This window comes from Silurus meridionalis, chromosome 16, assembly GCF_014805685.1.
Source record: "Silurus meridionalis isolate SWU-2019-XX chromosome 16, ASM1480568v1, whole genome shotgun sequence".
Lineage (NCBI taxonomy): Eukaryota > Metazoa > Chordata > Actinopteri > Siluriformes > Siluridae > Silurus > Silurus meridionalis.
This window is the reverse complement of record NC_060899.1, coordinates 6,404,152-6,429,539: the sequence shown is the minus strand read 5'-3', so window position 1 is coordinate 6,429,539 and position 25,388 is coordinate 6,404,152. Positions and strand designations below refer to the sequence as shown.

Below are 25,388 nucleotides of genomic sequence, written 5' to 3'. Positions count from 1 at the left end.
AGAGAAAGAAGAGAGAGAAAGAAGAGAGCGAGAGAGCTAGAATAGAGAACTGCAAAGGCAGCAGGACAAAGTAGGCAGGTAGAGATGAGAAATACACCACACAAACCTCAGTGACTCAGCATGTTGACTCAAATACCTTCAGGGTTAAAACCAGATGAAATCCTTGTTTTTTTTAACGCAAGTGGGCCCGGTATGAACCACTAAGAGCATCAGCATTTAACACCTTTGACAAGAAGGTCTTATGAAATCCTGTCTATTTTTTTTTTTATTTAATGCATTTTCTGAGATAAAAAAATTTAAAGGAGCACATATTTTCAAAGCATTAGCCCGAGAAGGCCAGCATTTATTCTTTTATAAAAGAAACAAGCCAACATTAAGCCTGATTTAATGCTTGGTCACACACTTTTTTAAAATGAAAAAATTAATAAATACAAATGGTTGTAAAAAAAGAAAAAACTTCACATTCCTATTTAACCAACAAATAACAGAAATACATGAAGTTCAGGTTTCATATCGCTCAGGTTTCTCTCACACACACACACACACACACACACACACGTAGACAGTCAAAGGAAGTGATGACAGAAGCATTTTAAACAAGTACTGTATTGTAATGGCTAACAAGCTGCATTAAGAATTATGTACTAAGCCTTCTATCCCTAATTGACCATCATACACTGTTATCAAAAAAATGCCATCAAACATGTTCAGGTACAGAAATTTCTCAGTGAGCTCAATTAAACAAAACAAGATAGAAACTGCTACCTAAAACTTACTGTCTGGGAAAAAAAACAAGGTAAGGTAACATTTGTCTGTACTATGTTCCACAACTTGGAAGCTTTTAAGATCTTCTCAAACCACTTTTACTTTCTACTGGAGTCATGATTATTTCAGTAGACCGTGTACAAGTGTGCTCTGATGCATTCCCTCAATCCCTCATTTCTGAGAAAAAGCTCAAACAGAGGACCATCCTTTCACACAGAAACAGTCCCTCACAATATAACCAAGGCCGAGACTCTGGTTGGCCCAAAGTAAGCGATCTTCCACTCAGTTAGTTAGCTCCGCCAAATTACTCCTGTTGGACATCACTATGTTCTACGGCGTTTGGCTCCCCCAGGGCTGGATGGGTTGCCGGTACTCAGTGTTTTTTCTGTGGCCCGATTTCGCTTCCTCTTTTCACCCGCAGCCTCTTTGAAACCACCACCGGTCTCAACCGAATTCCCTTTCTCCCTCTCACGCTCTCGCTCCTTTTCTTTCTCTCGCCCACTGCTGGAGCGTTCAGTCATCTTCACTGAAGAGTTGCTGCCTGGTAAAGCAAAGACAGATGTAAAAGGTTAAGATACAAAGTATAATCTGTCCCAGAATTAGCATGTAATTATCAGATGCATCATCAGAATCATAAAAACTGTAATATGAACTTGCTCTGTCTGGCAAATAAAAAATAAATAAACAATCTTAATGAACCATATAATTCCCCCTATACAAAATAAAGTCAACAGGCACCTGCAGCACTCAACTGGATTTCAGAACAGAACAGATATGTTCTTTTATTCACACAAATTTGTCAGCCATATGGCAATGAAGATTATACTGAATATACTGAAAGAAGTGCAGTAGTGCTGGTTTATATTGATGACTTGCATCAAAAAAGTGATGGGAAAGAAGGCAAATAGATGAAGCAGGAGAGAGAGAGAGAGAGAGAGAGAGAGAGAGAGAGAGAGAGAGAGAGAGAGAGAGAGAGAGAGAGAGAGAGAGAGAGAGTCACTAAGAGTGTAAGAACCTTCTTCATGGGTGGCTGAAAGATCCCTCTCTTCTTTAAACTCTTCTTTTATATCATCCTCTGAGCCTACTTTTCCTGAAGCAAGTAAAAAAAAAAAAAAAAAAGAATAAACATTTGATTAACACACAACAAGCAGCTTGGGCAGCAAACCTTAAAACTTTCTTTCTAAGCTATAAATCGGTGTAATAATGTATGGCGGTGAATACATCATTACAATTCTTACAGCAAAACAAAATACCAAGCTATATAAAAAATAAAATTAAAAATTAAACAATTAAAAGAAATTCAAGTAGGGTGTAAATTAAAAAAATAATAATGTCCCTCATTATGTACTTATACAATCAGAGTCACTGAAAGAAAAAACAGGCAACATAAGTACTATTTCACAGTTAGATTCATTATTTATTCATTCATTCAAATTTCATGTTGCTTCCTTAGAATTGAGTTTTTACATCAGGCCACAAACCTCACAAGCAAAAGCAAAGCTAACTCACCTTCTCTGACCTCTTGTATTATATCCTCAGGCAGGACAAAGCTCTTTTCAGAGTTGGGAAAAGGGAGGATCTCAGACTCGTGCTGTGGAACACAGGGAATGAAAGCTTATTATGCTTTTTTTATGTTTTGCTTTTCCTCCACCCAAACAGTCAAGAGGTAACAGTAGGTTGACTCACCAGTGCCTGCATGTCATACATTGTTCCCAGGTGATCCCAGATGACCTTGGATGACACCTGCCTTCCAATGTTTTGGCTGAATTTATCACGTATGCAAATCATGTGGAAATGACGATTGACCCCTGTATAAAAGTGAATGAATGAATAAATAAATAAATAAATAATACTAAAGGCCTTATTGCTTTCTATATTTCTGATGGCATGCAATTTTCAATGTTGCAATCAATGCTGATATGATTGTTACCATTATTTAATTACTTTTTGCATGCTAATTACTTTGAACTGGCTACAAATTTATTGTGCTGTAGTTTTCCCCAGTGGCCATGAAGTTCATGTGTGCGCTCAAACAATTAGGCAACTAGGATTACTTCTTACAAATGATCCACATCAATCAATATTGCCTGTGCTTGCAACTCAAAACAAAAACAACTGGATAAGGGCTGTTATTTGCATTTATCTCTGTCGTCTCTTTTTATATAATTTCGTTCATACCTGACCAGGATTTGCTCTTTTTTGTGCTGAGAGTTGTGTAGTGTATAACATGTATTGTGGGATGCTCAGGATTTTCTCCACCTCTCTCATCATTTTGTCATTTTCTTTTTTCCTCTAATAGCATTCACTAGGCTTATGTTACATAGTATATCATATCAGATGTTGGCGTTGTTATTAATAAAATTGAATGATGATGGTAGAAGACTGATAGCCCATACCAGCATCACTGTTGTTACCAATTAGGAAGCAGACAACATGTTTTTTACGAACAATCTCAATGCAACTCCTAGCTACATTCCTTCAGGCTGACATGCACAGTTTTGACTAAGGCTGACGTGTTAAAGCGTTAACACGAAATCATTTAAGCGGGACTAATTTTATTAACGCGCGGTTAATGCAGTGCGCATTTCTGATTGACCGTTTTTATTAAAAACATCAATAAATAAATATGAAAGTGACAAAATTAAAACCTCCAACACAACACACATTTATTCACAACATCCTTTCTTTACTCAGATATAACAAAAATATTAATTCCGCCAAAAATATTTTTTACTCACTAAACATTTGTTTTACTGATGCGCTAAGTCTCAAAACACCAAAAACAGCCATGATGCACACATCCGGCAATTAAAACCGTCTGTTTTTTGTTCTGATGATTTACATAATTGTAAACATCATAATTACTTTAAAACATATACAATAATAATTTGTCTTCATGGTCTATGTTGACTATGATTTCACTAATAAATAACATGCATTTGCATTAAGCATTCATTTTGTCAAGTATTCAAAACTTGAAAAGTATTAATTCAAGGGACGTCTAGAACAGATAAAATTGCGATTAAGTTACATGACAATCATGCGATTAATCGCGATTAAATATTTTAATTGGCTGACAGCCCTAATATCTACATTATTATATTATCGTAGATCTTATATGATTACAGATGTGTGATCCAGATGTGGGCTGCCAAAAGTAGTCTTATTATAAACCGCGTAACTAAAAAATAAAGCTGGATCACTATAATACGAAAGCTCTTCAAGCACGTCTGCAAGAGGACAGATGTTTCTGTATATGTTTTCCTTCAAAACCAGAAGCATCCAAAATACATAAGACCAAACCTATGCATTAAAACTTGCATTGTTTACGGAGATTTAAGGGAGGACTGGGAGCATCTTGGATACTCCTGTATTCTGTTGGCTCGTTCTTTTAGGCGCAAATTTCTAACTCTTTTAGGAACAATTATATATGAATTACTTTATTCTTATTTACCCCGATTTAACTGAACTAAATCTAAAAGGAAATAACGTCCATATCCCTCGCTCTGGCTGCTCTCCGAGTGGAGGGTGTATCAGGGAAGGCGATGTTTTGTTCGAACTCTACACCGCGGACTCAAGGCCTACTGCAGGGAAAGACTGCACAATGAGGACAGAAATTGAGCTTACCGACTGGTTTGTGACCCAACATTGCGTGAAACAGACACACTTCCACCTCCTGGCTCCATACCACTGACTCATCAGCAGCACAGGAACCTGAATCCACTTGTTTCTCGTCTGCCGAGACAACTTCTGCCTCTCCCATGTTTCTATTCAAGCGGCTTGCACTTCTTCTTCTAATCGGGTTTATGTTTTTGGTTTGTTTTCGCCCCCAAATGGCCTGGAATGAGAATGACATGCTTTCTAATACGGGCTGAAGTTTAAAATACTGAAAGGAAAGCTTAACATTTTCTGTCTTAATCAAGTCGTAATAAAATTTTCCACTAAATGTGAGGCACATACATGCACGAATGCATACATACCTACATTCATTCACACCTAAAGGCAATGTAGCACAATCAATCCATCCTGTAACGTTTTAGTAGGTCAGAGAAACCCGGAGAACCCTGAGAAAACCCTCTTGGACCTGGGAAAACTTTTCACAGACATTAACCTGAACACACACGCAGAAGCTGTTTGCTTCAAATTTCTCACAGATTTTGCATACTTATAAAGTATTAGAACAGCCAGTCCAATCCTTTTCATTTCTGTGCTGTACACCAAAGAGATTGTGGGTTGAGATCGAAAGATGAATCTAAGACTACATACCATGATTTCAGCTTTCATTTGATTTACATTTAGATGTTTTTGAAAAAACTTCCAACACTTCACTTTAAGTTGAACCCAGGTGTAATTAATAAATATTGGATGAATTTTTTTGTTACGTGCACATTATATCACAGTAAACATCTTTCTTCACATATCAGGAAGCTGGGGTCAGAGCATAGGGTCAGCCATTATACAGCACTCCTGCAGGTGATGCTAGGGCCTGAACCCCAGACCCTCTGGTAAGTAACAGAACATTAACTGTTGTGCTATCACTTTCATTTGACTAAAAGAGAATAAATAGACATTCCTCTATGGGAGGAAAAAAAAGCCAGAGAGCTGTCAATGGGAGGAAAGCAAGCCATCTTGAATTTTACCAAAAAATATCTAAACCATGTGAAATGTCCTAAAAACAAAGACAGAACTGTCATACTATTTACATACTCACTGTGTCTGGACAGTTGCAGAAAAACAAAAAACAAGATTTATTTCTAACTTTTCAACTGGCTTTTCAATGTGGTTTTCTGCTAATGTAGCCCATCTATTAATGGTTAAGGGCCTGATCATGCTGAGATGGTTATCTGCTCACCATCAACAAGATGTTTCCATTCACAAAACTGTCATTTACTTAATGTCTTGTTTTTCACAACCAGTCTGTTTAAACTTTAGACAATTGTGTGTGAATTGCCAGGAAACCATCAGTTCCTGAAATACTCGTTACCTCAAACCTTTGTGTTATATGAGGTGAGGATTAACTGGAGCCTCTTGACCTGTACTTACATGATTCAAGCGATTGGCTGATGAATGTCCAGATGTAAAGGGGATCCTAATAAAGTTGGCAGTGAGTGCATAGAACAAATTCTTTATTACTGTATGGGTATTCAGTGTTTTTCAGAGGTCATGCTTTAAAATTATGGCAGTACATTCACAGTAACACATTATTAAAAAATAAGATTGCATTTGCATCAGTAAGAAGGTTAAATAAAAAAAATAAAAAAAACTACCTCTGATTGAGCCACTCTTTAAACCAGGCATTCAGGTGGTGCCATGAATGATGCTACCAAGTGAACTGTCTGGTTTCTTGTCATCCACTAGCTTGTGAATTTGTGCACACTGCATTTGTCTGGCAAAGCCGAACAGCTAGTAAAGGGTCCAGGAAAACAAGGATCACTTATGTCTGGATGGGAAAGCATCGGTTGCGGCTGTTGTATTACTATATGCCTATGGGCTACAGTGTTTTCCAAAAAAAAAAAAAAAACCAAACATACTTTTAAAATCATGGCAGCACATTCACAGTAGAACATAAAAAAAAAAAAAAAAATCAGAGTGCATTTACATAAGTAGAACCATTTGAAAAAACTAAGAACCTGATTGAACCGCTCTTTTAAACCAGGCGTTCAGGCGGTGCCATGAATAATGCTACAAAGTGAATTGTCTGGTTGCTTGTCATCCACTAGCTTGTGCATTTGGGTACACTGCAGCTCTTTACACATGCTCTCACTAAAGGAAGTTTTAGAGAAGACCACATAGTCCCCTTTCACTTCAATTCCATGAGTCTGGCAAAGCTGAAGAGCCAGTGAGGAGTCCAGGAAGAGAAGGTCCGCTAACTTCTGGATCGGAAAGCGGCAGTTGCGGCTGCTGTATCCATGGCTGTAGATCATAAGCAAATCTTTCCTGCAGGATATTAAGTGTCTGTGAAGGGCACAGGCTTGCATGAAGTCCAGTTTCCGGGCCAGACGTAGGAGACGCACAGGGTTGCGCTCTATATAAGCCCTATTAACTTCCAGAGCCAATTGAACTGGAGAAGAGAGACGCACACTCTCAGGCAGCTCAAGGGCATGTTGCAGTGTAGTTGTGGAACCTTAAAAAAAAAAAAAAAACAATATGCATACAAAGAAATTTTAGCAAATAATGACCAGCAGTGTGAAGGCAATCCGATTTTCATAGGGAGGAGCACACTAAAAAGAGCGTAGAGCTGAATTTTAGAATGCTAAATATCTCCTATAATTTGTTTTGATAACAGGTATAAGCCTCTAGAATTATTTTGTAATGAACTGCTCATTCAAATTTATGCAGCACTATGCAAATTATTTATTTATACATTCACTCAGTCCTTTCAGTAAACAGGCAGCCTTTTAGCCCATCCTAATTTTCCTCACATCTCACATGATTCAACAAATTGCTGCACTGAAATTTGTTCTGATAGAGCAGCCCAAGAAAACAGGTATATGTATAAAATTACCCAGATTGTAGAGCAGACTGAGAGCCTGGAATTCTTCCTGATGATCATACTGTCCCTTGCTGTAGCATTCCAACAGCCTGCTCAGACACTCCTGCAGGTGTGTGTTGTTGATGTATGGATCGTAGAGCTGCAGAGGTTCACCGCAAAGTCGGTATGATGCGTAGAGGTGGAAGCGCACTATTCTTTCAAGCACTGCCACACACTCCTGACCCGAGACACATTGGATGATCATATCCTGTCGCACACTTCGCAAACGATCGAACACAAAACTGTAGACCTACAGTATAGGACATTCGGAGACGAAAAGGGTAAACATTCAATAAAATTTGTATTTGAAAACAATTTGACACCAAGTGTCTATAATCATAATTGAGGCTGATTCCTGCATCGTTATACGCTTATCAAGGGAACTGCTGTAGTCTGTGAAGCATAGCTAATGGATCTGCAATTTCAATTCATTTTGTTACAGCGCTAGAAACCACAAGCCATCATTATGAGTTATTACACCTTTAATATAAGGACAATTTTGACATCCATAAAATAAGTTTTGTGGGTGATAACATTTATTGTTTTTAGAAATTGTCTGCTATAAAAATTTAATTTTGAGCACCGTCATCATTGCTTTGCATCATACCAGTAAGGTATGTAAATAATAGCATTTAAAGAATATAATGAAAAGGACAATCTTGGTCAAAAAGGATACCAAATTTTCACAAACAGGAGTTCATTCCTGCATAAAATGTATAAGTTGTGAAAGTATTAGATGCTCTAGCTTCATTAAGACTACAGTTAAAGTCAGATTTGCTACTGATTATATTTCTTACAATGTAATACATTCCCATGTAGCTAACCTCAGTCCAGGGCTGAAGTGTAGGGGAGGCCACAATCTCATCCACCAAGTAACACACGGTCTTGAAAAGGACATCAGGAGGTCGCAGGTCACAGGCTCGAATTTTATCTTTACCAGCTGCAGGACGCGAGTACTCTTTAACAGTGCGGGAGAGATCGGCACGTGGATAGCGTTCTTGCTCTGTACCACGTTTCATCTCAAAGCGATGCAATTGCCTTTGTTCTTCCCGCCGCTGCACCTCAGAGATGGGACACATAGTGGTACAGGTACCATGGAAGACTGACTCCTGCAGCTTTGCTTCAGTCCTACATCGCTCCTGATCCCGTCTCCTCTCACAGCTTGTCATTTTATAAAATTTTTGTTGTAATTGTGTCATATGTTTGCTCTAGAAAAACAAGTGGGGGGGGGGGCACATTGTTTACATCCTTGAGTAAATAAACTGGGATTTGAACTGATATCCTACTGATTAGAAGTCAAAATCTTAACCACTGGACTACCACTTGTCTAATGCATGGAGGAAATATGAAATCAATTAACCAATTAATTGCTGTTCAATGTTTATCTTTAGATAACAAATCACTTATTTAACTCTAATAACTGCTGGTCAGGTTCACAGTGGGTCCAGAATCTAATCCTGGGATATGGGACACCAGTTTGTTGCAGGCACCGTGCAAACATTTTGGTAAGAAACCAAAAAACCCTGAGAAAATCCAGTAAGATATAGGAAACCTATCCTGAGCTAAGGTTCGAACCAGAGACACCGGAGCTGTGATGTGCCAATGATGCCGGTTACCACCTCAGCTATTATACACCAACATAACATTATGACCTTATGAAGTGATTAACACTGAATATCTCATTATCATTGTACCTGGTATGTGGTGCCTCAAAGTTTGTCCCCAAAGTTGATGTGTTAGAAGCAGGAAAAATGGGCAGGCATAAGGATTAGAGTAAGTTTGAAAAGGGCCAAATTGTGATGGCTAGACGACTAGGTCAGAGCATCTCGAAAACTGCAGCTCTTGTGGGTTGTTCCTGGTCTGCAGTGTTCAGTATCAATCAAAAGTGCTCCAATGAAGAAAAAGTGGTGAACCGGCGACAAGGTCATGGGCGGCCGAGGCTCATTGATACATGTGGGGAGCGAAGGCTGGGCGTGTGGTCCGATCGAACAGACGAACTCCTGTAGCTTAAATTGCTGAAGATGTTACTGCTGTTAATGATCAACCGGTCAGGACTGTTTTGGTAGCAAAACGGGACCAACAAAATATTAAAAGATGGGCACAATGTTATGCCTGATCTCTCCCTCTTACATACAAACAAACCAGCGAACCATCTCAATATACACAAAACAGCAGCAAACACGTGTGATAATTAAACTGCATCTAAACTAGTTCTGTAACTGTGCAGGAATATAAAAAAGACGTCTCAACTGTCCGAATTTGAACAATTACAAAAAAATTCAGTAATTGCGTAAAAAAATAAATAAACAGAGAGAGAGAGAGAGAGAGAGAGAGAGAGAGAGAGAGAGAGAGCGCGATATAGAAACGTCACTTCCGGCGGCAGGCAGGTAGTACGTCATATCCTTATAATGCAAAAAGAAAAACTCCTCGTCAAGGATGTGCCACTAATTATATAGATGTACACTTCTTTGTTTATTATTATTATTATTGTTATCATCATTATTTACATCACGTGCCGTCGTTGACTCCGCCCCCTCGGGAAATCACGACAAACAGGGATATGTGACGAAATCAAGAACCTTCAAGAGTCAGTCTACTGTACATCAGGAGGAATCATAATGACAACTTTCAAGCCAGAAAGCAATCAGAACATGGAATATACTCAAATATCTAATTTCCTCCTTGTTGTTACCATATATGTATACCCTCCTTTATTTATTTATTTATTTTAATAAAAAGATTTCAGTATTATATTTACAATAAAATATAATATAATACTGAAATATTTTTATTAAAATAGTTTTGCAAAGTTGTGTTACTGTATTATTAACACAACTTTGCAAAACTTTCCCAAGATTTTTGGGCAAATATTTTGTGGGTTGATGAGACTGATGAGAATGTGTGCTTCCGGTTACATCTTGTTTAAAACTATTACAGTATTTCATATATCACATCAACAGTCAAAAATGGTTGTGGTAGTGATTTTCTGCGGCTGCTTTGCAGATTCAGGACATTTTTACGACTTGACAATTGAATTAATCATGAATTAAAAAGCTAAATTAAAACAATTTACAAAGAAGAGTGGGGCAAAATGCAATATGAAAGACTTGCCAGTTAGAACAAACGCTTGATCACAGTTGTTGTCCCCAATGGTGTCAATCAGTTAGTAGGTTTAGGGGCAATTACGTTTTCATATTCAATCACATACCCCTTGATAAGAGATGGTTCTTGATGTCTCACCACCATTCATATGCTATAATTGACTACAGGTTATTTACTTCGGTCTCTACACATATTAACACAACTGCCTAAATGATAATTAAGCCATTTTGGGACTAAAATCATTCTAACTTATGTCAAAGTGAAATATGGGTTGAGAAAGTATGTAACACTGGTGAAAGAAAAAACAATCAATAAAATAGTACAGAGCACAATAAGGTGCAATAATTTCAATGCTTTAATAATTACAAGATTTACAAAAAGAAAAAAATCCACTTTAATCTGAAAAGAGACCCTGTACAGTATTAAATCCAATTTGATCCTCCTCCAAACACTGCCGGATCAGCACCGTCTCCTGACTCACCAGTGAGGACAGTTCCAACAGATCAGAAGATGTACTGTAAAATAAAATAAAATAAACATTTCGGTTGGACTATCTACTTTGTTGGTATTGTATTACACTAAATTTATGATTATATTCCAGTGTCATTGATGTACACAATGGGGAAAATACGTGTTCTATACGTCAACATTCCAACATGCACTAATCCAGCTGATTCTGAAAAGGTAGGAGGAAGAACTACTAAGTTGCTACCTTGTCTCGATACAAGGCTTTTTCTCAGCATGCTTAATAAATTTTTTTTCTTGTGTCATTCCATTTCATTTAAGTATAACCTTTAATGAATTGGAATATTAGGAGTCCTTTATCTTCTCTTTTTCTGTTATAAAATTGAATACCTATATCTGGTCAAAATTTCATTTGAATTGTTTCACTGGAACTCGTTTTAATAAAACAAAATGTTATTTCCCCAAAGTGTGTATGTACCTGAGAAGATGCTTGTCAATCTCCTGTGCTGCACTTTTGATCTCTTTGAGGCATGCTGCAGTGCTTTCACTGTCTGTGGAAACGTCCTTCATGTACTGCTCCAAGATACACTGACTCTGATTCAGATTGACAACTGCTTTATCTAAAACATAACAAAGGCTCATGTCAAAGGAGGTGGCTGAATGAATTGTGACTGAAGCAGAAACAGAATTTTTAAACTATTGTTGTGTGTCAACAATGGCATTATTGGTTTAATATCAATAACGGGTAAAAAAAAAAAAAAAAATGAAGAATGAAAATGTGTAATGTTCACCAAAATAGCTTTAAACTTGACATTTTAGCAACAGTGTGCACCTACCCAAGACTTTTAAAAGATCTAATCTTAGCCAGTGTAAAATAAGCATATTATATGTATTACCAATAGGCTCTTTAGGACTAAAATTATTTACTAAAATATATATTGAAAACCTTTTAACTGACCCAAAAACTCCGCTTTATCCTCTTCAATATGCAGGTTCTTGATAGGTAGCTCATGCCGTGTTGTGTCTATAGCTGAGGCAAATGTCTTGTACTCCTCTGTGAATTGCTTTGCTGTTTCAGCAACAGGTTTTAGTGCAATAGTCTGAGAAAACACCACAAATCATCACCCACATATGAACAACATCCACAATATTGGGAGTCAAAATGTAAAGAATGTTTTATATATGTAACCTGCAGGTTGAGTAAATCATTGAGCTGTTGCTGCTTTTCGAGATGAAGACACTGTTGTTTCTTGGTCATAATTTTTGATTGCATCTTTTCTTCTTCTTCCATCAGAGTAATAAGATTTCTTTCCGCTTCTTCCTTCAGTTGTTGTGTACTGTTTTCAATCTGGATAAAACAATTCTCAACCATGAGAAAGAAAGAAAAAAAAGTGCAAATACATAGATGTTGCCATACCAATAACATTTTAACAGTTATTCTCACGGACTTGGGAAATAGGTGCTTTGATGACAAACCAGAGACTGATTCTTATAGCACATAAATACCTGTGCTTCATTCAGTTACCCTAATTAACAAGTGCACATGGGACTGCCCAGACCAAACAAAAGACAGTTGCTATTATTAATAAGAGAACATGTTAAAGTCATAAATAACAGGATCAGGAACATATCCCTGTGTTTATTAAAGGTTTCAGGCTCTTTATTAGTACCTAGAATAATGAAAACTACAGTGGGCCACAAGTAATGTCTTTTCTTAATTGGTTGAAATACACTCATCTTCTTGGATCTAACCTTAGCGGTGAGAAAGGCCAGCAGGAATGTTTCTAACTCCAGGTTTCTTTTTTTAGAATTTGGGTCCACTGCATTTGGAACTGATGTTGGTGCTGTATTTTCTGGAAGAACAAAATAAAAACCATTGTGCTACAAGTCCAATTAGGTGGGTATACTATAATCTCAATCAACAGGCAGACACATTCATTTGTACCTTTAATGACAGATAGATCGAAGTCTGGACACATGCAGTGACCATCCAGTACTGTTGACTGCAAGACATTTCCACCGAGACTTGAAGACTCTAAAAGGCTGGGTATAATTGCTGGAGGGAGTTTTGCAATAATTCAAGTTAATTACAAAGAAAGAAAAATTATAATAAAAATGACTGTATTTCTTTGGATTTATTCAAATTTAGTTAAATGAAACTTAACTTAAAATGCCTTGCATACTGGTATTAATAATTATTATGTAATCAGTAGTGAAACTGATTCATTTGATGATTCTTATCTTAGTAGTTGAATGTTTTTAGCACCAACAAGTAAGCCTACTATCACTTTGACTAACTACATACATTCTGTTGTATGTAACAAAGCTGTTTGACTGCCGAGTGCAGATATTCTTTTACTTTATCTGCCTTTTCTCCCGTTTATATGCAAACTTAGTATCAAACATAAAAGGTCCAAAAGGTTTAATATTCTCTAATTATTATCTATAAAAAGTCTGACCTTAACCATTTTAGTTTTTTTGTCATTACCATCTCAAGGCAATAAACAAAAATACTGCACAAATTAACAGCAGAATCACTAAATCGCTTCATAAAAATGTGTATATACATGTTTAAACTAAAATTAAAAACAACTGATTGGTGAAAAAACAATTGCACAAAATAAATAAATGAGTGAAAAAAAAAAACCCAACAAAGCTTTAAAAATAATGGAGAAGAAACACTTTTTGTTAATGTTAAGAATCTTACATGTTGAGTTCCGATCGGACTGAGCATGTAACGCCCGTTTCGGTGGTGTGCCAAATCTGGGTTTGTGACCACTGCCAACTTTAGGTGAAGCAGGCCGGGGCGGCACAAATACAGACTCATTTAGTGGATGTTTCTGTATGAAAACGGAAAAAAACAGAAGATCAACATCAAACCAGGAGCTATTTTGTATTCAAATAAACTGGTAAGGAAGTAGGATGAATAATATTTTATTACCTTCACGGCAGACTTCTTTTCAGTCTGCATATAACGAGACCTCACAATGATCCCAGAGGCTGAAAGAAAAGTAGTGACATTGAATGATGTCGTTGTTTACGTAATAAGATTTCGAATGATAGGAAATATGTGTGTTAATGGCTTTTACTTTTGGTTTTTCTTTTTGTTCCACTGTTGTTGCCACAGCTGTCATCATTCCCAGATGCCAAACTAAAACAATAAAAACAAATTTCTCATTCTTGACAGCCAGCACTGTGAAACATGTCACAGCACAACATAAAGGCAATTTTAAGGCACTTGCTGATTTATTTCTTACCAGTAAAGTTATCATTTCTGTAAACAGCATTGCTGTTTAATTGTTTAAGATAAACCTTTATTCGTCCCACAGTGGGGAAATTTCTGTTACAGCAGCAAAGAAAAAGAAAAAAAAAATGCGCAAATACCGTAATTTCCGGACTATAAAGCGCATATATAAGCCGCACCCACTGAATTTGACAAAGATTTTTATTTTAAACATAAATAAGCCGCACCTGTCTACATTGAAACTAATGAACTTTACACAGGCTTTAACAAAAGACAGTGTCTGTTACACGGTGTAACGGGTGAAATATGTTGCGTTACCTTTAGGAGCATAGCGGTATTTTGGAAATAGCCTGCTGCCACATTTTGCCGCTATTACTGCATGTGTGGAGGCTGAGGAATATGTCCTTATTATTTTCTGATGCTCATTTCTACATTTCTTTGACTAACCCGTAACGCTGTTGCCAAGAAAAATAAAAAAGCACGAGTTTTGGAAACTTGTCTGTGCTTATGATTTCTGTTGCAACTGGAGTTAGCGAGCTCTCCCTTAACCCAGACTCAACGCGTTACAACGGCTTGTATCTAAACAGTAGCCCACCAAGAAAGTAGTCACTGTCTTCCTCCTTCCTTTCACAACTATTTCTCTCGGGAGTTTATCTTTTGGCATCGTCGTGCGTTTAAAAAAACGTTTTTTCTCCTGATGCTGTGCAGCTCAGAACACAGGTGAGGTGCGTTTTTTCGTTTCCGTTCGGAAATTTCATTGGTCTAATGTTATAGGGTTCAGTTTTTTGGCTTAAAGTTTGTGAAACCGGGAAAAACCCAGGAAAAATTAATAAATAAGCCGCTTTGTTGTTTAAGCCGCGGGGTTCAAAACGTGGGGAAAAAGTAGCGGCTTATAGTCCGAAAAATACGGCATATAAAGTAGAAACATAGTACATACATTTACATCACAGAGTATAAATAGAAATGAAAAAGAGACAAACAATACAGTAGTTACTCTTTCAAACAAATTGCAACAGGTAATATTGCACAGCTAAAAATCATGTTATTGCACAAAACTTTGTTATTTTTATTGCACAGTTAAAAAACACAATAACAGTGTGAATTATGGTGACTGGTTCACTGGGAGCAGCTCTGATTGTAAAGTCTATTAGCGGCAGGGAGAAAAGACCTTCAGACCTTCTGTATCGGTCCTCCAGACACTTAGGATGTAACAGTCTGTCACTAAAGGAGCTGCTCATAGACTAAACTGTTTCATAAGAGTCGTTCTCCAGCAACAATAATAGTTTAGCTACCATTCTCCTTTCTCCCCCCACTCCTGTATAGTGTCCAGGGGAATGAGCTGGCCTTCCTGATCAGCTTGTCCAGTCTCTTCCTGTCTGCAGTAGAGATGCTGCTGCTGCACCAGCAAACCACACCATAAAAGATTGCTGAGGCCACCCCATAGTCATAAAAGTTCTTTAGTAGCTCTCCTTGCACTCCAAAATATCTTAGTCTCCTTAGCAGAAAGAGTCTGCTCTGTCCTTTCTAATGAATTGCTTCAGTATTATCTGTCCAGTCCAGTTGGCTGTTCAGATGAACACTTATTCCTAGATGAACTCTTATTTGTAAGAGTCCCCTCTCTCAATATCCTTTCCCTGATTGTTTACTGGTGATCATGAAGTGTGTTTGTGCCTACGGAAATCCACTACGAGTTCTTTGGTCTTCCCCACATTTATCTGGCAAAATCTCTATTGGCACCAGTCTCCAACGTTCTGGATCAGTCCTCTGTACTCCCAGTCATCATCATCCGAGAGCTTCTGCAGGTGACAGATTGCTGAGCTGAACATAAAGTCTGCGGCGTAGACGGTGAAGAGGAACAGAGCCAGAACTAGTGTTCGAATTGAAGGTGGGCTTGGGCTCTTAGGCATTAGGGACCCCCCATGACAACTAGAAAATAGACTTAGGGGGGTATTTTAGTAAAAAAATAAAAAAATTTTAATTAATTACACAACTGGGGACCCCATAAGACTGTGTCAGACTCACAGTCACGAGTCCTCACATACTGTGGTCGGTTTAATGTGACTGTGCTGAATGATTTCAGCATGGCCTTGACGATTCACATTAAGCAGCAAATGTAAACACCTACATGCGATAAATCTGATATGTGGATGTAAATGTTAAATTGCTGAAACTAATGGAAGGGGTCTTAGATGTCTTCCAGAAAGAGATGTCCTGTTTCTTACTAATGTAACCTGCAGCACAGTTGTGTTGTATTGACTTATGAACAAAAAACAGAGGCTGTTGGAGTAATACTATAAATGTAACTATAAACGGTTAAAAAGTACAACCGGTCAACCGTTTAAAATGTCCGAGCACTTTAGGATATAATCGTTCTTAAGAGTTAACTGATCTATGAGGCAACACGGAAAAATTCGAAGTATTCAGTAACATATCCTTACTTGGAAGAGTCCGGTGAAGGATTTTCCAGTATTTTTCGAACGGCTGTAGATTTTCTAGCAGCCATTTTACGTGCCCACATTACTTTTCGCGGTTTCCCCCACTTTTATTTTTTGTTTTGTCTTCTTCTTTGAATTAAGGTTAAAGCGCATTATTGCCACCTGGTGCCCAAGTGAAGCAACAACATGATAGTTCAACAATCCGCATTAACTTTATCCTAAACTTCTAAACCTTGAGGAAATGGTGCACCACTGAAGGTCACAGAGTCCTCAAAATTAAAGTGTATCTTCAATTCTTCCTTGAAATTTGTTTAAAGTTTCTTTAGGACAAACAACAATATTATTAAACTATTAAAAGTAAGCCCTGTAATGAATAAAATACTGGAAAATGGCTACTGAGAGGGGATTTGGTCATTGCTCTAAGTCAGGGATGTCCAATCGTTTCGACAAAAGGCCAGTGTGGGTGCAGGTTTTCATTCCAACCCAAGCACTGTGGTCACCCTTGGTTAGCTCATGTGAAGCTTTAGTAACAGGCCTGTGGTTCAAGAGACAGGATTTGACTTTAAAGACTCTTCTTCTTCATTCAGCTTCTCCCATTAGGGGTCTCCACAGTGGATCATCTGTCTACATACACCCTGATATACCACATGTCCCTCCTCTGCAAATGTCCAAACCATCTCAATCTCACCTCTCTCGCCTTGTCTCCAAAACGTCCTACGGTCCGTCTAATAAAACCGTTTCTAATCCTGCCATCCTCGTAACTCCCAATGAAAATCTCAACATCTTCAGCTCTGCCACCTCCAGCGCCACCTCCTGTCTTTTATACAAAAGTTAATAAAAAAAACAAATTGACAAAGAAAAGACTTAGACTAAGAAATGCAACTACTGCAAAGGGTTACAAATGTCTATAAATACAGATATCTGTAGCTTTATATGTACTGGCTTTTGTCCTAATATTGAAGAACTGAAGAGGTCTGTTTTTTAAAGTGTATAATTATCAGCTCACTGGTTCATTCTCTCTCTTTCTCGCCTTTATTATACCTATTATTGTCCATAAGGGGGAGACAAACACCGGAAATATAGTAACGAAATTACATACGACTGATTAAAATAGTTATAAATGAACAACAGAATAGAAGGGTGCTGCGTATGGTGGGGTTATAAGGGGTCAAGATATATGGTTGCTGGTATGGTGGTAGCTGGGGTAAGGTGGGTGGATAGTTGTGGAGAAAGGTGGGGTAAGGTGGGTGGATAGTTGTGGGGAAAAGTGGGGTAAGGTGGGTGAATGTTGTGGAGAAAGGTGGGGTAAGGTGGGTGAATGTTGTGGAGAAAAGTGGGGTAAGGTGGGTGGATAGTTGTGGAGAAAGGTGGGGTAAGGTGGGTGGATGGTTGTGGAGGTAGTGGGGTAAGGTGGGTGAATGTTGTGTAGGAAGGTGGGGTAAGGTGGGCGAATGTTGTGGATAAAGGTGGGGTAAGGTGGGCGAATGTTGTGAAGGAAGGTGGGGTAAGGTGGGCGAATGTTGTGGAGGAAGGTGGGGTAAGGTGGGCGAATGTTGTGGAGGAAGGTGGGGTAAGGTGGGTGAATGTTGTGGGGAAGGTGGGTGAATGTTGTGGAGGAAGGTGGGGTAAGGTGGGTGAATGTTGTGTAGGAAGGTGGGGTAGGGTGGGTGAATGTTGTGGAGGAAGGTGGGGTAAGGTGGGTGAATGTTGTGGAGGAAGGTGGGGTAAGGTGGGTGAATGTTGTGGGGAAGGTGGGTGAATGTTGTGGGGAAGGTGGGTGAATGTTGTGTAGGAAGGTGGGGTAAGGTGGGTGAATGTTGTGGAGGAAGGTGGGGTAAGGTGGGTGACTGTTGTGTAGGAAGGTGGGGTAGGGTGGGTGAATGTTGTGGAGGAAGGTGGGGTAAGGTGGGTGAATGTTGTGGAGGAAGGTGGGGTAAGGTGGGTGAATGTTGTGGGGAAGGTGGGGAAGGTGGGTGAATGTTGTGAGGAAGGTGGGGTAAGGTGGGTGAATGTTGTGGAGGAAGGTGGGGTAAGGTGGGTGAATGTTGTGTAGGAAGGTGGGGTAGGGTGGGTGAATGTTGTGGAGGAAGGTGGGGTAAGGTGGGTGAATGTTGTGGAGGAAGGTGGGGTAAGGTGGGTGAATGTTGTGGGGAAGGTGGGGTAAGGTGGGTGAATGTTGTGTAGGAAGGTGGGGTAAGGTGGGTGAATGTTGTGGGGAAGGTGGGGTAAGGTGGGTGAATGTTGTGGGGAAGGTGGGGAAGGTGGGTGAATGTTGTGTAGGAAGGTGGGGTAAGGTGGGTAAATGTTGTATAGGAAGGTGGGTGAATGTTGTGGAGAAAGGTGGTGTAATATATGTGGGTAGTTATTGTGATACGTAGAATTCGATCAGATGGATGTTAAAGTGGTAACTGAGGTGAAAGTGGGTGGATGGTTATGAAGGTAGGTAAGGTTAGAGTGGACGGGTAGTTAAGGTGGTGAGCAGGGTTTGAATGAGTGGGTAATAATGATAATAGCTGTGAGTGGATAGTTATGGAGGCAGATGGGGAAGGGTAGGTGTGTAGTTATGATGGTGATAGAGCAGGTGGGTAGTAATGGTACGGTTTAAATATCTGAGTAGTTGGTTGGTGGTGTGCAGTCGTGTAATGACTGGGAAGTTACAGTATGGTGGTAAGTGTGGTTTTAAACTTATAGTGGGATTGGGGTTCAGCTGCTGCTGCAGCTATACTGGAAATCATGCTCTTATTCTGAAATCCGCTTCAGCAGCCTTTTCCCTATTAAATTCGAGACGTCCATATTTCCCTATGCAAAACGGTATAGAGCAAATATGTTGCCCAAAACTGTCTCCATAGACAAGGAATAATGTCCTAAAATGTAAAATGCTGGGTGTAAAAGTAAATAATTTAATTCTGTTTTATATACTTTATTAGACAACTTACTCGTTTTCCGTCTTTTTTTTGTTTGTTTGTTTGACAAAAAATATATTTCCTACAAGTTTGTGTCTTTAGTTAACTACAAATCATCACTTCGAAATCCGTAATATTTGAAACAACATATCGCAATATAGAAGGCAACATAGTTTATAAGTTTGTGTCTATTTTAGTGCATTATTTTAGAGAGGGAAAAGCATGAAGTTTCTCCAGAGCCCGGGACTTGTGTGGTGAACTCTGTATGCAAAGCGGGATTGGAGCGGCTTTATATGGGCGACTGGAGGATTCGGGAAAAGGAGAGACGCCGGTGTTATTACAATAATAATCGTTCTATATTGTGTTTATCCCTTTTTAGATTCAGTTGAAGTAAGTGTGCAGATACCCGAGAGCGAGAATCTGGGCTGAAGTGTGGACGTGTCCTGCTGAAGTGGTCAAAGTAGAAGAAACTGCTGACATCCACTTCGACTGTGTAACTCCCGACATGAACGCATCTAAACAGTGTGTTTCTGTAACCTGCACCAGTGGTAAATATGTATATTTTCTTCTCGATCCAGCTGTAATGTGATATAATAACGTGATTTAAAAGGATTTGTCATGAATTTGCTTGCCAACTATTCGGTTGCCGACGAGTTGTGTTGCTTCCAGGTCGTTGTGAGTAGTCCATATATATATATATATATATATATATATATATATATATATATATATATATATATATATATATATATACAGACACACACACATACATGCATTGTGTGTGTGTGTGTGTGTGTGTGTGTGTGTGCACGCTTCTAAACTTCTATTGAACCAGCCGGGGTTGAGTCCTACTTGTGTTTATTAAATGTCGTGGAATTTGATGACTTGTTCAAGCGTCCAAATAATTATGGTGAAGGGCATTTTCTTCACTGGCAGCGAAAGTTCAACTATCAGCAACATTTCAGGAGGAAAGGCAGTGTATCTGTAGACGTTTAGTCGTTCCACGGGGTTTGGAGGTTTTCATGATTAAGACTAACCCCAAAACTAACCTTCAAACACCGAAAGGAAGACTGCTACTGCCTGGTTCAATTGTTCCTCAAGTCTCAGGTTCATGCAGCCATCTATGAATTAAACATAACTGCAGCTCATTTTCTTTCAGGGTTTAATCTCTGGTTTCACACACACACACACACACACACACACACAAACACAACTGGAATATCAGCAAAGGGTAGAGAGCTTTCACTGTTTCCATTGCAATCCATGCACGCTGATAGAGAGCAGCCATTGTTTGTTTAAAAATCGTTCTGGTTGTCGAGATATGACATTTGAAAAGCTAGGTATCTTTGAGATTTGCATCGGCTCTCATATTCACAGAGACTTATTTTCCAGTACTGTGCTGATGGCCTCTAAGCTGCTGGACAGACTTCGCCGCTCGCTGTTCAAAGAAGGCGAGCTCCAGGTGGACACGGAGGACGCCGATGCCTTTCCGGAAAGCTCTGAACTTGAGGACGACACCGACAACGTCTCATCCAGGCTCAGCGGGACGCTCTGCTTTGAAGGCGACGGTGTCATGGATTCAGAAGATGCTGGTGAAACATCCGGCCTGGACAGTGATTCGGACTGCTTCGCAGAGTCCATCGATAACGTGTGCAGCAGCACAGGTCAGTTCTTAAATGGTCGACTGATTCTATTCCAATTAAACTGCAGATTATTAAACCTTAGATTATTAACTTGTAAATAAATGGCTTTGTTGAACATCAAAATGATGAGTTCTTACATATTCTAAGTTTGTATGAGCACCCAAGTACCGCCATGGTCAACGGCGATGTCTGGTTTTGAAGAATATGAATTGGGTTCAGGTTGAAAACTGTGGTTTGGTGTAAAATTGTGGGCTGTGCTACTGTGTAGAATTTGAAAGCTACTAGATATGCTTGCTTCTGTTTAATTTTCACAAAGTTGCTGGTCAATCAGCATGCAGAAAAAAACAGTAATAAACATGTAAATAGATAGACAGACGTATCAAAAAGGGCAGTTTACTTTAACTTTTTGTAGAGAAAATAAACAGAGTTGCAAAAACTGTTCATCCTCTTGATGTTTTCCATTTCCATTAAACGCCTTTTCAGATATAAGCCCCACGGGCCCGACCCTTAAGGGTTCGAACATGCTCACCCGACAGCTACAGGAGAGCTGGAAAAATCTGCGCACTCGCTGTGTGGTAGAAAAAATCCTTTTCGAAGTGACTGATGCCACTGTGGTGCAAGAGGCAAACTCCAAATATGTGGTAAGCAGTAACATATTTCGTCTGTCATACTTTCTATAATAGGATGTAGTTGGAGTATTTGCTTAGTAAGGCTATTTTAAGAACCACTGTCATAATCCATGGCAGGGCTCAGGGTTATGACCGTTCAGGTTAAAGCAGGCAGAGCCAAAAGCATAGTGGAAAAGAGATCTGAACATGGACAATCAAGGGAACAAGCTGACGAAAAAAAGAAAATATTAGAAATACAGTTTGAACATGTATGCACGTGTAACCACGCAACATATTCATCCATTTATGTAAAAAAAAAAAAAAAAAAAAAAAGGACAAGCAGAAGCTGAGATGATAAACAGTAGTCAAACAGGAAGGAGCTGACATTGTCCTTCCTCTTATGCTCCTATTCTTTCAGTGGGTGTTTTCTTTTATGCATACAGTTTGTACATGTTTCAGAAATTAACACGTACGAGCCCTGTGTTTTTGAAACAGCTTTACACAATTCATGTCATCCTCTCGGGCACGTTCGACAAAGCCCCCGCAGTCATCGCACGTCGCTACACAGATTTCGAGCGGCTGCACCATCTCCTTCGCCGGCATCACAGAGAAGCCATGGAAGGGGTCCACTTTCCACGTAAGAAGCTGCGCCGGAACTTTGCAGCCGAAACCATTGGCAAGCGGAGCCGTGCATTCGAGCAGTACCTCTCACATCTTCATTCGTTGACTGAGGTGCGAGCTTCATCTGCCTTCCTGGAGTTTTTTTACCTGAGCGAACTGCGCAGCGGGCAGACCCTGCTGCGTTCTGGTCGCTACGAGGAAGCGCTGGCTGCTCTGGTTAATGCACTGCGCCTCCAGGAGAAACTGGACTCGCCACACAAGATACACAGGCTCTTCACACTCTCAGCAGTGGCGATTTGCTACCAGGAGCTGGAGAGGCTGAGCGAGGCCCAGGAGCACTGCGAGTATGCGCTCAATAAACTAGTGCCCTCTTTCCACATGCAAAAAGTACAACTAAAGCAACTCCACCCACTACTAGTGCCGCTTCTTCAGGCCAACGTTCGGCTCTGCTGGAAGATTTCCAAGGACAAGCGACGATGGGAGGCACTGCTGCATGAGATCCAGGAGCTCGGTGTTGATGTCGAAAATCAGCCTGATTTGAAGGAATGTATAGTTAAAGAGAACCTATTCGAAAGCGAGGGATAGTTCAGGTAGAACCGATGTTGGGCATTTGACAGTCGGGATTCATTTAATCTGTAAAGAATAATCAAGTCACACAAATAGACACACACATACAACTATTTTATACTATTTTATTATATTTTGCACACTGGTATGTCTAAATAACATAAATAATCACTACAATGATGTGTGATTTCTATGCAGTGAATTGAAAATGGTTTAAGCACAGCCTTAGTAGAAATCTATTTTTATAAAGTATATTTTTCATTTGTCCCCAAATATTATTGGGTGCAGTATAAACCAGAGAATGTTGTTTTATGAATGCACATTGATAAACTGCATTAAGGGAAATAAGTTGATTTAGAACTTTAATATTTTTAATAACGTTTTTACAGTTTTTAGCCACTAATATACTTCTCTTCTAGTATACTCACGTATCCATTCATTTCAGCTGTAAATGCTGTGCATATTTACAGAGATTGAATATTAGGGTTTTTTTTGGCTGCACATTGACTTCAATTCTCTGTTTTTGTGTATATATATATATATATATATATATATATATATATATATATATATATATATATATATTTTGATATAAAAGCATTTGTTAGTATAATCTTGCTCCTGGCATTTTCTCTTTTCAAGAGTTGGAGTCCTGCAGCGAAACCTTATAGCAGTTCCCAAATCTATAATTACTTCATGTGGTTATGTGGTCTTTTTTTTTTTTTTTTTTTTTTTTTTTAAACTATTGTCTTAACTAACTAGCACATATGCACTACACTATTTCAACCACCAGCAAGGTTTTGGTTTATCAGATCCTTGTAGATGTTTAAGTAGAAAGGGAATGATATGGTGAAATTCATGCACTCTCTTTTCAAGAATTTTTAGTTTACATTAGACATGCAAATGAATTTCGCCTTTTTATTTTTACATTCGAATAAAATACAGTTACCACACATGTGTAATGCTCTTTGTTCACATCTTAATATCTGCATTAAAGTATATGCGCGCAGTGATATGAAAGACTTTTTTTATTTTATTTGTTTTGTTTTGTTTTGTTTTGTTTTGTTTTGTATTTGAGTTGAATGGAATATTTAACCACAGCACCAAGTTTAACGGTATATAGAGATATCAGTAGGGGTCAGTAGAGACACGATGTGTTTGATTTGTTGGATTTTTTTTGGGGGGGGTGGTATCTGTTTTGTAAAACGAGTTTTATGTTCAATTATAAGCCTTTTTATTTTATTTTCAGAATGACTTACTACATTTAAGGAGGATTTGGGGTAGGGAATGACCAATCTAGTGTTTTGCATGCAGACTGTTTATATGAAACATAATATAAACCCCCCCCTCTAATTTAAAAGAAGTGATTGCTGCAGCTAAAGTAACTATGAAACAGGAATTGGGTTGCTTGTGGTTTTTATTATAAAAGTTTCGATGCTTGGTTTAGTATAGTCTGGTTTGGAAAGAAATTCCTGGCCGTTTTCTGGGTAGTGTCATAGCATTTTATGCTTAATTATAAATGTAATTAAAAACAAAGATTAGCTTATATATACATATCGCTCTATGTTACAGAAATCTCTCTAAAAGTTCTCCAAAACCAGTGAGATTCAAATCTTCCAAGTCTTCCTCATATCTTAAAATAAGAGCCATCTTGATTCTCCTGAAGACTGGTGTTCCAGAGAATTGAAGGGGAAGCAAGAGAATTTAACACTCTGGGAAACGACCGGGGTTTTTAGATGGACAGGAGGACATGCAACGTGTCATTTCGTAAAGATGTGTTGCAATCTTTAAGTTGCACAATAACAATAGTGTAGGCTCAGTGTAGTTTAACAGAAATACTTATGAGGAAAAATCTGACTTTTCAACAATCTCAATCAAATATATCCACCAAAATCAATCATATTTTTGGATTCTTCTTTTTTTTTATTTGATCACAGATGATTGCTGTAAAAAAGAAAAAGGAAAAAAAAAAAACATCCACCATCAGCCATTGCAGCAATGCGGGTTTGGTGTGTTCAAGTCTGCATCTGATGCAAGTACTGTAATTGAACTTCAATGATGGATGATGACCGAGAATGAGTGAACAAGATCACATAGAAGAGCTTTCTAAGAAATGACAACTGACACCCAAACACAGCAAAATTCAAACCTTTATTTTGCTCTATATATGTATATTCTTTTTAGAAAGAATCGTCTTACAAGTAGTTCGTGCCCAAACTTTTTACAATGAAGAGCCGAAGTTTGTGTAAGTAGCAAAAATAAATACACTGAAGTGAATGTTCTTGTTTTTTGACACTATATGAGAAAGTTGAAGAATGCATGCTTGTACGTTTTAAACAAAAACGACTTTTTTTCCTTTTTTTTAATCTTTTTTTGGCTTCTCCTATTAGGGGTTGCCACAGCGGATCATCCTTTTCCAATCCCCCCTCCCTGTCTTCTACATCTGACTCTTTTAAACCAACTACCTGCATGTCTTCTCTCACCACATTCATTAACCTCCTCC

The 25,388-nt window shown here is 38.6% G+C and overlaps 5 protein-coding genes across 7 annotated transcripts; 1 reads left to right on the top strand and 4 right to left on the bottom strand.

Annotated features, from left to right (window-relative positions):
• Positions 1-311: 311 nt before the first annotated feature.
• On the bottom strand, positions 312-4,580 carry LOC124399031 (MRG/MORF4L binding protein). The gene is made up of 5 exons (XM_046869674.1): positions 4,393-4,580; positions 2,452-2,573; positions 2,275-2,356; positions 1,781-1,855; positions 312-1,306 (listed from the first exon to the last, which is right to left on the bottom strand). Exons 1-5 carry the CDS (start codon positions 4,526-4,528, stop codon positions 1,089-1,091), a joined length of 633 nt encoding a protein of 210 aa, XP_046725630.1. The 5' UTR covers positions 4,529-4,580; the 3' UTR covers positions 312-1,088.
• A 1,294-nt stretch (positions 4,581-5,874) lies between these two features.
• sac3d1 (SAC3 domain containing 1) lies at positions 5,875-9,631 on the bottom strand. The gene is made up of 4 exons (XM_046868936.1): positions 8,992-9,631; positions 8,122-8,505; positions 7,271-7,547; positions 5,875-6,889 (listed from the first exon to the last, which is right to left on the bottom strand). The coding sequence occupies exons 2-4, from the start codon at positions 8,494-8,496 to the stop codon at positions 6,426-6,428; spliced, it is 1,116 nt and encodes a 371-aa protein (XP_046724892.1). The 5' UTR covers positions 8,497-8,505; positions 8,992-9,631; the 3' UTR covers positions 5,875-6,425.
• A 1,105-nt stretch (positions 9,632-10,736) lies between these two features.
• On the bottom strand, positions 10,737-17,327 carry haus8 (HAUS augmin like complex subunit 8). 2 transcript variants are annotated; one of them, XM_046868959.1, is made up of 10 exons: positions 17,232-17,327; positions 13,954-14,015; positions 13,806-13,864; positions 13,572-13,704; positions 12,810-12,920; positions 12,617-12,717; positions 12,054-12,212; positions 11,823-11,964; positions 11,343-11,484; positions 10,737-10,914 (listed from the first exon to the last, which is right to left on the bottom strand). In XM_046868959.1, the coding sequence occupies exons 3-10, from the start codon at positions 13,833-13,835 to the stop codon at positions 10,794-10,796; spliced, it is 939 nt and encodes a 312-aa protein (XP_046724915.1). In that variant the 5' UTR covers positions 13,836-13,864; positions 13,954-14,015; positions 17,232-17,327; the 3' UTR covers positions 10,737-10,793. The 2 variants fall into 2 exon arrangements, with proteins under 2 accessions (XP_046724915.1, XP_046724914.1); XM_046868958.1 differs by lacking the exon at positions 17,232-17,327 and adding an exon at positions 16,547-16,702.
• A 384-nt stretch (positions 17,328-17,711) lies between these two features.
• On the bottom strand, positions 17,712-19,953 carry LOC124399358 (extensin-like). The gene is made up of 2 exons (XM_046870230.1): positions 19,853-19,953; positions 17,712-18,390 (listed from the first exon to the last, which is right to left on the bottom strand). The coding sequence occupies exons 1-2, from the start codon at positions 19,951-19,953 to the stop codon at positions 17,712-17,714; spliced, it is 780 nt and encodes a 259-aa protein (XP_046726186.1).
• On the top strand, positions 19,074-23,432 carry snx21 (sorting nexin family member 21). Of its 2 annotated transcripts, none has more exons than XM_046870197.1 (5): positions 19,074-19,210; positions 19,826-19,994; positions 20,839-21,110; positions 21,573-21,730; positions 22,193-23,432. In XM_046870197.1, exons 3-5 carry the CDS (start codon positions 20,849-20,851, stop codon positions 22,901-22,903), a joined length of 1,131 nt encoding a protein of 376 aa, XP_046726153.1. In that variant the 5' UTR covers positions 19,074-19,210; positions 19,826-19,994; positions 20,839-20,848; the 3' UTR covers positions 22,904-23,432. The 2 variants fall into 2 exon arrangements, with proteins under 2 accessions (XP_046726153.1, XP_046726152.1); XM_046870196.1 differs by lacking the exon at positions 19,074-19,210 and adding an exon at positions 19,331-19,434.
• The last annotated feature ends 1,956 nt before the right edge of the window (positions 23,433-25,388 follow it).